The 12,064-nt window shown below is 56.4% G+C and overlaps 1 protein-coding gene across 18 annotated transcripts in view; it reads right to left on the bottom strand.

Moving 5' to 3' along the window:
* Positions 1 to 80: 80 nt before the first annotated feature.
* Positions 81 to 12,064, bottom strand: part of KIFC3 (kinesin family member C3) — a 34,839-nt gene continuing 22,855 nt past the window's right edge. For 12 of the 18 annotated variants that reach the window (XM_060185461.1, XM_060185460.1, XM_060185463.1 and 9 more), the window contains 16 exons: positions 11,795 to 11,860; positions 11,129 to 11,272; positions 10,701 to 10,940; positions 9,825 to 9,998; positions 9,274 to 9,421; positions 9,058 to 9,188; positions 7,002 to 7,113; positions 5,916 to 6,097; positions 3,837 to 3,941; positions 3,365 to 3,495; positions 2,824 to 2,947; positions 2,486 to 2,615; positions 2,176 to 2,405; positions 1,961 to 2,095; positions 1,420 to 1,528; positions 81 to 714 (listed from right to left, as the gene is read on the bottom strand). In XM_060185461.1, coding sequence (XP_060041444.1) covers positions 683 to 714; positions 1,420 to 1,528; positions 1,961 to 2,095; positions 2,176 to 2,405; positions 2,486 to 2,615; positions 2,824 to 2,947; positions 3,365 to 3,495; positions 3,837 to 3,941; positions 5,916 to 6,097; positions 7,002 to 7,113; positions 9,058 to 9,188; positions 9,274 to 9,421; positions 9,825 to 9,998; positions 10,701 to 10,940; positions 11,129 to 11,272; positions 11,795 to 11,860 — 2,193 coding nt within the window. In that variant the 3' untranslated portion in view covers positions 81 to 682. Of the gene's footprint in view, positions 715 to 921; positions 952 to 1,419; positions 1,529 to 1,960; positions 2,096 to 2,175; positions 2,406 to 2,485; positions 2,616 to 2,823; positions 2,948 to 3,364; positions 3,496 to 3,836; positions 3,942 to 5,915; positions 6,098 to 7,001; positions 7,114 to 9,057; positions 9,189 to 9,273; positions 9,422 to 9,824; positions 9,999 to 10,700; positions 10,941 to 11,128; positions 11,273 to 11,794; positions 11,861 to 12,064 lie in introns of those variants that run through there. The other 6 variants (XM_060185462.1, XM_007520092.3, XM_060185470.1 and 3 more) reach the window with 3 other exon arrangements.

Raw genomic sequence — 12,064 nt, 5'->3', positions numbered from 1 at the left:
GTGAGGAGCCGCCAGCCTGTCACCCTGTGTCCCCTGTGGCCTGGCCAGGTACTGATTAAACCAACTCTTTCAGGCAAGGATTGTGTAAAAAGACTTTTATTTGAATAAGTAAAAATGGCTAAGCTTCCAAAAGTTCTTAAATAGGATGTCAGAGGGAAGGAAAGGGCAAGAGGCCAGTGAGCAGGAGAGGGCCTGGAGCAGGCAGTCGAGGGGAGCAGCAGTGTCCCCGCCCACTGGCTATAAATACAGTGCGGCGCTCCTATGTACACCTCGCATACTATGTACATGCCTGGGGCGGGTGGAGGCTGCCCCAGTTGCCCCCAACCCACCCAGTCCCTCGGTTCCTGTGCATCTGGGGCCCCTGGGTAACCCCCTCTATGGGGAAGGCTCTGCAGGCTGGGGAGAGCTGGGCCAGCCCAGGCGAGGGCCACCCTCCCACACATCTACCCACCCAGTGAGGGCCCACTCGGACAGCCCGGGCCTGCCAGCCCACACTGTGCCCAGAGCCACACCCAAGAGACACCATTTCCTTCTCAACATGTTCCTCATCTCTGAGGGGAGATGAAGCAGGAGAGAAGCCTCCATGCCGGCCTCCACCCCTCAGGCTCCGAGTGCTTCAGCAGGAACAGGACACTGCGGTCTTGGGACTCTGGCTCCTGGCCTGACAGGGTGGCCACACCTGTCATACGGGCAGTGGCCTTGGCCTTGGCTTCCCTGTAGGAAAGGGAGGGAGGGCTGTCAGCACCTGGTGGTCAGGGGAGCGGCAGGGCAACAGCGAACAGCAGAAGCACACAGACAGCGGGCAGCGAAGGACAGCCCCAGCCCTGGGCAGCCGAGCGCCCCTGCACAGCCCTGCAACCCAAGGCGGGTGGGCAGGTGGGCGGGCAGGCAGGTAGCCCTGCGTCCCAGGCCCCACACTCACCTGAAGCCTCAGCAGCCCCAGCCGTCAGGCTGAAATTAAAGTGACAGGAATCTTACTGCGGGGCTTGCCTTGAGTTGGGAACCCCCCCACACACACACCCAAACCAGGATTCTCCCCATTTTGGACTCAAGGGCTTGTTAGGCCTTTGTGTGAATGGGACCAAGTGGAGGTCTAAGTCCTGGGTTCCAGTGTGTGTTTGGACTTACCCCCCTCGCTCTCCCCACCACCTACCTGCCTATCCACCCAGCTTGCTTTGGAGGTATGTGCTGTGACCTGGCCTCAGAAAATCAGACCCAGGCCTCCAGTTAGCAGCCCCACTAGGAGCTGCCCCCTCCAAGGGGCTGCATTTCCCTGTCTAAAAGTGGCCACAGCACTGTCTGCCAGGACCAAATTCCAGGGGCAAGGCTGATTAAAAAAAAAAAAAAAGCTCCTGAAGACGACCCCTGTGGCCTGGCCAGGACAGCTCAGTGACCTGCCTCCCACTCCCCAAGGCTCACCAGAAGGGTGCATCTTCCTCCTCATGGAGCCAGGGCGGCTTGAGGGCCCAGAGCCAGGGGCTGAGTGTGCGCGTGCTGAGGACTGCGGTGTCTGGGAAGCTGATTCCCACTGTGGGTGGGCAAGAAGGGCCGGTGGACTGGGGCCATGGGTTACTGCCCCAGACTTCCCTCCCCTCCCAGCCTCCTGAAACTGCTCCATTAGCACAAACGGATGTGATAATCCTGCCTAAACTGTTGTAAGAATTCAATGGAAAGTCCTGCCCAGCACCTGTGTACAGCCGGCCAAGCACCCCAGCACCCCTCCCAACACACACACACACACACACACACACACACACACACCTGATGGCTCCTTAGCTACCTCTGAGCCCCAGAAGAAATACTGGAACTAGTGCCAGGGATGTAATGCCAGCAGTAGTGTAACAGGCTTTCATGCCTGTGGCACTAAAGAGGCTACCAGCTTTGGGTTCAAAACCTGTTATGCTCCCCAGCCCTTCCCTGCTGAGCCAGAGCCACTCACTGGATCACGGCAGCCCCCTACCTCCAAATGCTCCTGGCTGGACCAGGACCCCAGCTCTGCCCTGCGGGTCCCAGGGCCCAGCTCCACAGAGCGCACCCTCTCGGCAAACTTGAGGGAGTAGAGCGTCTCACTGGTGTTCTTCTCCACCGGGGACACCTGGGGGACAGAAGCGCTCACACCAACCCTACAGCCCGGGCTGCACACCCAGGGCTGCCTCCTTGTCTGCCCAGCCTTACCTGTACCACCATGAGGGTCTTGCTGTCCCCGCTGAGTGAGTCCTGCAGCAGGTAGGTGAGCTTGGAGTTGCGGAAGGGCACATGGCCCTGGCGGGAGCGCAGGGCAGCAATGACGTCCCCCAGGGCCGACAACGACTTGTTGATGTGCTGTGCCTCCCGCAGGCGGCTACCCTCAGCACCCGACTTGCCCACACGCTCCGAGCCTGCCAGGTCCACCAGGTTCAGCTTTCCTGTGGGGTACAGGTGGTTAAGGTGGCCAGGGGAGGCGGGGGGGGGGAGGTGTCCTGATCAGCTGGCTGCTGGCGCTCACCTGTGGTGCGCAGCCCCGTGCTGCAGTCCATGCCGCGCACCGTCACGATGAGTAGTGCGTGCGAGCGGGAACTGTGCTCGTTCAGGTTGGTGAACTCCGTGGTGCGGTTGGTGTGGCCAAACTCAAACACCTAGTGGAGGGAGGGAGCATTAAGCGCAAGTTTCTTCCCGCCAGCCCAGCACTCTAAGGAACAGGGCCACCCTTTGCCTTTGAGGCTCAGACACTTGAGGAGACCAAGACCCAGCCTGCAGCCCAGCCCAGCTGGATGGCTCCCATAGCAGCTCTGCTCAGTGCTGGGGGCTCCCACTTTGCCCTGCCCGGACCCCTCTGCCCAGCACCTTGTTGATGTCCTCCACGCTCTGCACCCGGAACTCAGTCAGTCCCGGCACGTATAGCTGCCCGCTGCCATCAGGGCACAGCCGGATCTCCAGTTTCTCCTGGGGCTCCTGGCCCAGCAGGTCCCTGGAGGGGCAGGCCGGCGGTCATTCCTCCCTGCCTCTCAGGTTGCCATGTTCTCCAGACCCATCTCCCCTTCCAGAATCACCCCTTCACCCCACCTTCCAGCAGTCAGTCCATTGAAGGCTGAGACCCACTGTTCTGCTATGACCTGTGCTGGCACAGTTCCTGCCCTCGTGCCACATGGAACCCCTCACCCATCACAATACTGCTGCCTGTGAGGAGGAGGCCTCAGTGTGGGCGGGGGGGGGGGTGCTCAGAAGAGTTTTCTTCCTTGCGACCTATTTTTGGGAGTGGCTTGGAGCTGGCAGAGCCCCTAGGCCTGTCAAGGAAGATGCCTCAGGGCCACAGGCCCTGTCCCTCCAGGGAGAGCACACTCCATCCCTCCAGCCCTGAGTGAAGCCCAAATGCCCAGACTCTCACCTGAGAAGCTCGTTGTAGATCTCAGCCGCACTGACGGTGATGGTGTACTCCCAGTCAGACGACTTCTCCTGCACCTCGGAGAAGAGCAGCTGCAGAGCCCGCTGGTTGATGCCTGGGTTTTCGGAGGTCCCCTGGCGGTAGACACGAACCCCGTAAGGCTGGCCTCTGTCCACCAGGAAGGGCAGGCCATGTAGGTGCCCAATGGGTATCTGCCCACCCCCCACCCCATGCCAGTTTGCTGTCAGTGGGCTCCCCACACCTGCTGGGCCATAGCAGGTGCACTGGGGCCGATGGCCCCTCCTCAGACCTGGCCCCTGGGATCAGCACAAGTAACTCTCAGCTCCACTCTGGGGATGGTTGTGAAGAACAAATGAGGCCAAGTCCCAAGCCCAGTGGCAGGAGTCCCTACCAGCAGTGGCAAAGGGGGTGGCTCTTTCTGGCTAGAGCCCCTGCTCCACCCAGCAGGACCCACCTCCATCGTGTACGTCTTGCCAGCGCCCGTCTGGCCATAGGCAAAGATGCAGACATTGAAGCCATCGATGCAGGAGGTGATCAGCGCCTGCACCTCTTGGAACACCTGTGGGCAGGGGAGGGGGTGTGAGATGGGGGTGATGGCGGCCCCCAACCTGCTCCAAGTCCAGCAACCTCCCCCGGCGGCTCCTTCATCACTGCCATAATAAGCACAAGTTTGTGACTAACAAGGGTTTTTCTGTTTGTTTTTGCTGCCAGAGTTCTCACTGGGGCTTTATGTCCACACCTAACACCACTGTTCCTAGAAGACTCTTTTTTTTTTTCTTTGCCACCAAAGTTACTGCTGGAGCTGGAGCTCTGTGCCTGCACAATGACTCCCACACTCCCAACAGCCACCTCTATTTCCTCTCTTTTCTGATAAAGACAGGAAGAAACATGGGGAGAGAAGGGACCGGCAGGCTGGCAGAGCCTTGGAGTCTGCAAGAGAGGAGAGAGCAGACAGGAGAGACACCTGCAGTACTATTCTACCACTTAAGAAGTTTCCCCAGTGACAGTGGGAACTGGTGGCTTAAACCCAAGTCCTCATGCATAGTAACATGTGCTCTACCTGCAGACTTATTTTTAAATCTTTTTTATTATTTATTTTCCCTTTTGTTGCCCTTGTTGTTTTTTATTGTTATTGATGTTGTCATTGTTGGATAGGACAGAGAGAAATGGAGAGAGGAGGGCAAGACAGAGAGGGGGAGAGAAAGACACCTGTAGACCTGCTTCACTGCCTGTGAAGTGACTCCCCTGCAGGTGGGGAGCCAGGGCTTGAACGGGGATCCTTCCACCAGTCCTTGCACTTCACGCCACGTGCGCTTAACCTGCTGTGCTACCGCCCGACTCACACTTTTTTGTTTAAGATGAGGATGAGAGACAGATACAGAAGTAGAATAGAGAGGAGAGATACCACAGCACCGCTCCACTGCTCATGAAGCTGCCCCTGTGCGGGGTGCTCCCATGTGGTGGCTCACAGCTCAAACCCGGGTCTTTTTTACATGTTTAAGATATGCACTCTACTGGGTGAGCCATCTCCAGATCCTATAAATCTCTTACACTAGAAATCTGTGCCAACCTGACTGGCCAAAAACTGAAAAGCCTCTCTCATCAACTGCAGACACTGTCCCCTGGGGCTTGAGGACCCCCTCCCCACCTCCCCCAGGAGAGCTCAGCGAATGAGAGCAGAGTCAGTAGGATGCAGCATCTTATGGCCCTGTCCATCCGACAGTGGACAAAGGGCAGAGGCAGAGCTGAAACCAGACATGGACTTAGGAGCACGCAGTCAAGACAGGCCTATCTGGTGGCCTTGGCAGAGAGGAAAGAAGAGGGGCTGGCTCACTTAGAAGACAGGCCTATCTGGGTGGCTCAGACCAAGGGACTCACAGGCCAACAGCATCATGCTGGGACTGGGGGCAGCAGAGGAGTCGCTAGGAAGACCAGGAGACATAGAGGAGGAACCTCCTCCAAGGCCCAAGTCCTAAGGATGGGTGGAGCTATATGAGTGGAAGGGGCTTGGGTGGGAATACCTGCAGGGTGGGGCCTGGTAAGTGGGCAGGGCTGTGCAAGGATTTCTCCTGGTTCTTTTTTCTTTTTGTAGATAAATCTATGTTTATTAAAGTCAAGGTAATAGCTTTCTAATTTATCAGCTTTCACAAGTAGATTCTTTTCTCCCCTGCCTCTTCTCTCTCTGAGTCCTGATGGTATTGGAGTTCAGAGCCCTCTGGTCATCTTCCCTTAACATTTACCCCTCTGGGGATAATGGACCAAAATTCTTTCTGGGGTGCAGAAGGTCTGGTTTCTGTAATTGCTTCTGCACTGGACATGGGTGTTGGGAGGTCGATCAATACTCCCAGCCTGTTTTTATCTTTCCCTAGTGGCTCTCCTGGCTCTCAGTATGTTTTCCATCCTCTTCTCTTAGAAACTGGACCCCAGGTTTCTCCATCCTGGCTCCCCTCACATGTGCTCTCTCCCTGTGAGTCTCCCCGCCCGCACACACTGCTGCTCTCTAGCCCACACACCAGCCTTTGGCCACACTCACGTCCTGCTGTGAGGCCCGCGGGGAGAAGACCTTGTCCAGCTCAAAGGACACTGGCTTGCCTTTGTGCAGCAGGTGGATGACAGAGTCATCATCCGGATCGAAGGTCACAGCATTGGTGGCCTCAGGTCCTTCCCCATCTTCTTTGGTGACTGGCCGGACCCGTGCGATCACCCGGATGTTTCCTGGATTGGGTGAGAGAGAAGAGAAGGGGTGAGTGGTAAGGACCAGACTGCGTCTGTGGGGTGTCCCTGGTAGCTCAGGAGCCCCCCACCTTCTGAGTAAGGCTCCCTCAGGGCCAAGTGGTCCGCAGAGCTGCTGTCAGTCACTCACGGGTCACTCAGTGCATTTTCTCCCCAGCAGCCCAGGAGAATGGATACTTCCCCTTGGGGACAGTGAAGCAAGGACAAGTCCAGGGCTTTGCAGAAACTGCAGGCTGGGTAGGTGCCATCCCCAACTCCCACAAGGAGTTCGGGTCCTAGGAAGCCAGGGGACTTGTTCTATGGCTCCAAAGGGACACCAAAAATGCCAAGGGCTTGGGAATCAGAGCTGGAAACCTGTAGGGACACAGCCCATAGGGCAGCCCAGGGGCCAGAGCAGGCAGCTGGATCTGCTCAGGTCAACCCCCTGGCTTCAAGTCCTCTAGTGGGAGTCTCTCTTCATCCACCACTGCTGAGGTTCTCTGGGTGGTTCACTGTCCACTTCCAGGTGTGTAGTGAGCCCGTGCGGGCAGTATGGCCACCAGATCTCAGTGTCTGAGCAGCACCTGGCACAGGGCAGGCACCCCCTCACGGATAGGGACAGCTTTACACTTCACCATGCCCTGGGTCAGAGAACGTGCTTCCCAGCTGCCTACCGGCCAGAGCTCCAACACCACATCCCAAGGTCACAGGCCAGGCAGCCTCTTAACTAGCCATGAACCCCTGAGAGAGCTCCCCAGTTTCTCTGAGCCCCAACCCTAATCTATGGGGAGGGCTGTAATAGCCCCTCTGGGCAAGGCTCAGCTCTCAGGAGGGGTGAAACCCAAGAGCCCCTGCAGACCAGGCTGGGGAGCCCCACGCCAGGCAGCCTGGCCCAGCCAGTGGTCACCTTTTAGCCGCACCAGCTCGTTGTGGCACTTCTTGCGCAGCTGCAGCTCCCTGCGGTACTTGCGCAGCAGCTCCTGGTTGTTGCTGCTGACTTCCTCGATGGCCTGGCCAATCTGCGGGGGTGGGGGGCGTTAGGGTGCCAGTAGCAGTCAGCACCCCATCCTCGCCTGCCTGCCCCCCAACACACACTCGGAGGCCTCCACTCTGGGCTGAGCACTTGATATGCACTGTCACACGGCCACTTTCCCCAACAGCTAATGCGGCCCGTGTTCCAGAAGAGGAGACCGCCCCAGAGAGCCCAAGGCACAACGTTCACGGCTGCCCTGCTTGTCAGTAAGCAAAGAGCCGGACTCAGCCCTCGTTCCACAGCACTAGACAGCACCATGATTTGGCTGGACTCTAGTCCCAGCTTGACCCTGAGAAGCTGTGGGAGCTGAGGCAACCAGCTCAGTGTTCCCTAAGCCTTGTTTTGCTCCTCTCCATGCTGGGAGTCACACCACTTAACTGGTGAATCTGCAAGGGCTGTAAAGTGAGGATCTTTTGGTTACATTTCCCAGAAAAAAAAAAAAAAAAGCAAAATACAGAAGATGCACAGACGTTCCCTTGTGTGGGGGAGCAGAGATGAATATATACATGTGCACATACATCAGTGGGTTTCATGATGCTCAGAACACTCAACGAGGGGCATGCTGGTGGACAGGTCACCTTTGGGGAGCTAGCTGGGGTGGGTGGCAGAGAGAGGCCTTCCTTTCCAGCTGATGCCCTTATGCAGAGTTTGAACTTTCCACCATACCCATATGTTTTTAAAAATATTTATTTAGGGCAGGGGTAGATAGCATAATGGTTATGCAAACAGACTGTCATGCCTGAGGCTGCGAAGTCTCAGGTTCAATCCCCCCGCACCACCACAAGCCAGAGCAGAGTAGTGCTTTGGTGTTTCTCTGTGTGTGTGTCTCTCTCTGTATCTCTCTCAAAAATAAATAAAATATTTAAAAAATATATTTATTTAGTGGGTAGAGACAGAGAAATTGAGAGGGAAGGGTAGATAAAGAGTAAGAGAGATACAGCACTACCCCACTGCTTGTGAAGCTTTCCCCTCTGCAAGTGGGGAGCAGAAGCTTGAACCTGGGTCTTTGCACACTGTGATGTGTGCGCTTAACCAAGCTTCTTTTTTAAAAATATTTATTTATTTATATATTCTCTTTTGTTGCCCTTGTTGTTGTATTGTAGTTATTATTGTTGTTGTTATTGATGTCATCGTTGTTGGATAGGACAGAGAGAAATGGAGAGAGGAGGGGAAGACAGAGAGGAGGAGAGAAATATAGACACCTGCAGACCTGCTTCACTGCTTGTGAGGTGACTCCCCTGCAGGTGGGGAACCAGGACTCAAACCGGGATCCTTTGTGCCACCTGCGCTTAACCCACTGTGCTACCGCCCGACTCCTCTACCCTTGCTTTTTAAAGGAGAACTCTTCTTTTTTTTTTTTTTCCTAGTACCCAAACACATCAATCTTTACATCCTGCAGAACTGTGGACAGATCCAAGGAGCTGATGGTTATAAAAGGCTCTGCAAGTAGGAGGCACTTGGGAGATACTGGTTGTTCTCTTACAGTACAAGTGTAGCTTGAAGAAAAAAAAATCAAACGAGGCTCAGTAGGTGTCAGAATTATGTAGCATGTCTGCAACATTAAGATGCATGTGACACCTGGGACATAAAGATATATGTGACAAGAGGGCCAGGCAGTGGTGAACCCAGTTGACTGCATGTTACCATGTGCAAGGACCTAGGTTCAAGTCCCAAGTCCCCACCTGTAGGGGAGATGCTACATGAGTAGTGAAACAGTGCCACAGGAGTTTCTCTCTCTCTATCTCCCCCTCTCCTCTCAATTTGTCTATCCTATAAAAGAAAAGAAAGGGGCGAAAAAAAACAAGTGTTACACTGGATATAAAGAGTCATAATAAAAGAAATGCCCACCCCCTGCCCCTGGCCAGTCTGTTCTGCTCATAAGGCTTGTGAGGGACCCTGCCCCAGTGCCTCTCCCAGGGCCTGCACGCACCTCGGCCTTGACACTCTTGAGGGCCTCCTGCAGCATCAGGGGGAAGCTGCGCACCTGCCTCTTGAGCCCGTTGTAGTCACTAGTGAGAGTCCGCAATGCAGGCTGCAGTGTCAGCAGGTTGGTGCGGACGCCTGTGGAGATGTGAGGACATGAGGCAGCAGTGCCTGAGGTGAGGGGCTTCAGTGTAGGGCAGGCCGGGCCCAGCGACCACCTCACCTGCCAGGTTCTCGTGCACCGCCTTCATCTCCACCTGGGCTCGGGCGAAGGCCTCCTCAATGGCTCGGTTCTTGTCCTCCTCCAAGGACTGCATCTCCTCCAGCATCTGCCCATGTGCCCGCTCCAGCTCCGACTCGTACATGGCAATCTGCAGGCCACGTCAGAAAAGCAATGCTTGGTGCGGGCTCACTCGCACATGTGGGAGGGAGTAGAATGGACGGACACACACACACACACACATACACATAGCTGTGAGCTCTGTGCAGCCAGCCACTCCTCTGCATCCATCCTAGAACCAGCCTCGGAGAGCATCTATTACTATACCTCCCATGAACCCTGTGCCAGGAGCTTCCCTGTGACTATGTCCCTGTGCCCCGTTGTGAAGTGGGTCCTGTGAGCAGTCATTTTACAGATGAGGAAGCAGAGACATAGACAAAGAGGGGCTGGAGCCCAGGTCTGTTGGACTGCAGGGGCCTGGCCCTCTGCACTGTATGGGAGACCCGCCTCTCCGCCTCTGGCATCTAGGCCCAGGAAGAATATGCCCCCTGCACCTGCGCCCGGAGCTGTGCCGTCAGCTGGTGTGAGCTCTGCAGCTGCTGTTCCATCTCCTTCAGCACCTGGCGCTGCATGGCCACCTGCTCCTGCAGGTGCTGGTTCCGGGTCTGGGTCTCGCTCAGGACCTGCTTGGTCTTAGATGATTCTACCTCCACCGTCTTGATGACATACTGCAGGATGAGGGAGAGATGGGCACTTGGAGCTGAGGGTGGGTGGCTTTTCATTGCCTCAGGGACATCCCACTAAGAGTCCTGGGGGGGACACTAAAGGCTGTTGAGTTTCCTGCTTTCCAGAATGCTACAAGGACTCCTGTAATTTCAGAACTTTCTTTTTCCTTTTTAATACTGCCACCTGGGAGTGAACACAGGGCCTCACACATGCATGAAACTGCTGAGTGAGTGGCCTCCTCAGTCCAGCCTTTCATTCTCCATTTCTTTGAGACACAGAGACTGACAGAGAGGAAGCAGAGAGACACTAAAGCACCAATATGCCATCCTTTGAGCTTCTGAGGTATCATCATCCATGGTGTGCCCATGTGGAGACAGGGTTCAAACCCAGAGCTACCAGGTGAGTTATCTCCCAGACTCCTAGTCTTGTCATTTAAAGAACCTACTAAGTGTGGCCCGTGGCCAGGGCACAAAACAGACAAGAAGGGCAAAGGCGAGGGCAGACTCCAGCGATGCCTGGCTGGTGGTAGGCATCTCTAACCTCAGGTGCCAGACACCTACTATGTGCCTGTCCCTGGACAGCAGGAGGGGAACATGCAACCCTTAACCACACACTCGTACAAGTCCCTGCGAGGCTCACGCTGGCAGCCAGGGGCTGGAGAGGGGGCAGGGCTGGGCACAGCAACCTGGGTAGTCGGGACTCGCCTTGATGGGCGGCGACTGGGCCCGCAGGCTGGCGATGGTCTCGTGGCTGTCACGCAGGCGCCGGCTGAGCCGCTCCTCCTCCTGCGCCTTCTCAGCCAGGCAGTCCTTGAGCCGAAGCTCCACCTCAGCTAGCCGGTCGGTCTTCTGTTGCACCTCCAGGTTCAGCTCTGATAACAGGCCCTTGTTCTCCACCACTTCCAGCTGTAGCTGGGACAGCTTGTCTCTGAGTTGGGCGCTCTCCTGTGGATAGACGGCAGACAGACAGGGATGAGCAGATCTACAGACAAGCAGGCTGGCAGGGGCTCTGGTTAGAAGCTGGAGGCATTGCCAGAGCAGAGCACCCTCCCCCCCCACACACACACACACACACACACACACACACACACACACACACACACACACACACACACACGCTGGACCCAGCTCACCTGGCTGTGTTCACAGCCTGGGCAGGCTGCCCCCGGCTTGGCCCGGAGCTCCTGCAGCTCTGCCTCACAGCGCCGCATCTCCTGCCTCAGTCGCTCATTCTCCACCATCAGCAGGTCCCGGTGCTTCTCCAAGTCAGTGCCTCCCTGTGGAGAGCCAGGGCACAGGGGGGGCATGTGGCGAGGCCGGGTCAGGGGAAGAGAATAGCCAGGGGGTTGCAGGATGGAGGGCAGAGGAGAGGAGAGAGGTGGGGAGAGATCCAGAGGCAGGAAAAAAAGAATGAGGGAGAAGAGGAGAGATGGCGCTGAAGAAGACAGAGAAGGGAGCAGAGGAGAGAGTGAGCTAGAAGGGTGGGGGATGGCCCTGGAGCCCCGCTGCACCCCACCCTTGCCTTCTATTTCCTGAGTGTGAAAGTAACAAGGAAAGTCATATTTATACACAGAGTTCACACTCTGATTGTACGTCAGCAAAGGAGGACGAGACTCCCTCCTCCTGGGTCATAAGGCCTCTGAAGGCCTGGTGAGCGCTGAGTATGTACCCTGGGATGGGGGCTCAGCCAGGATGATGCTCCCACTTGAGCCAGAGAGACACAGGCTTACACCCCTTGTCTAGAAGGGCCTGTCTGCACAGGGCCGCCCCCAGCCCCCCAGGACTGTGCTGCTGCTCACCAGCTCTGAGCGGAGCCGGCTCACTTCCTGTGCTTGGCTAATGAGCTTCTCCTTCAGGTTCTCCACCTGCAAGACAAAGCCAGGGCCTCCATGAGCCTCTCCCAGGGCTCCTGCCATGTCTGAGCACCAGGCTACACCTGGGCCCCAGGTAAAGGGGACCTGTCCTGACTGCTGTGCACCCTTCCACCCCCATCTCAGCCTGCCTGGTCTCTCAGTAGATCAAGCACAGCGGTGGGGACACACTCATGCCATGGGGGCCAAGACAGGGAG

This window comes from Erinaceus europaeus, chromosome 2 (assembly GCF_950295315.1).
Source record: "Erinaceus europaeus chromosome 2, mEriEur2.1, whole genome shotgun sequence".
NCBI classification, from domain to species: Eukaryota; Metazoa; Chordata; class Mammalia; order Eulipotyphla; family Erinaceidae; genus Erinaceus; species Erinaceus europaeus.
The sequence above is the reverse complement of the archived record's forward strand: the minus strand, read 5'-3'. Positions and strand labels throughout refer to the sequence as shown.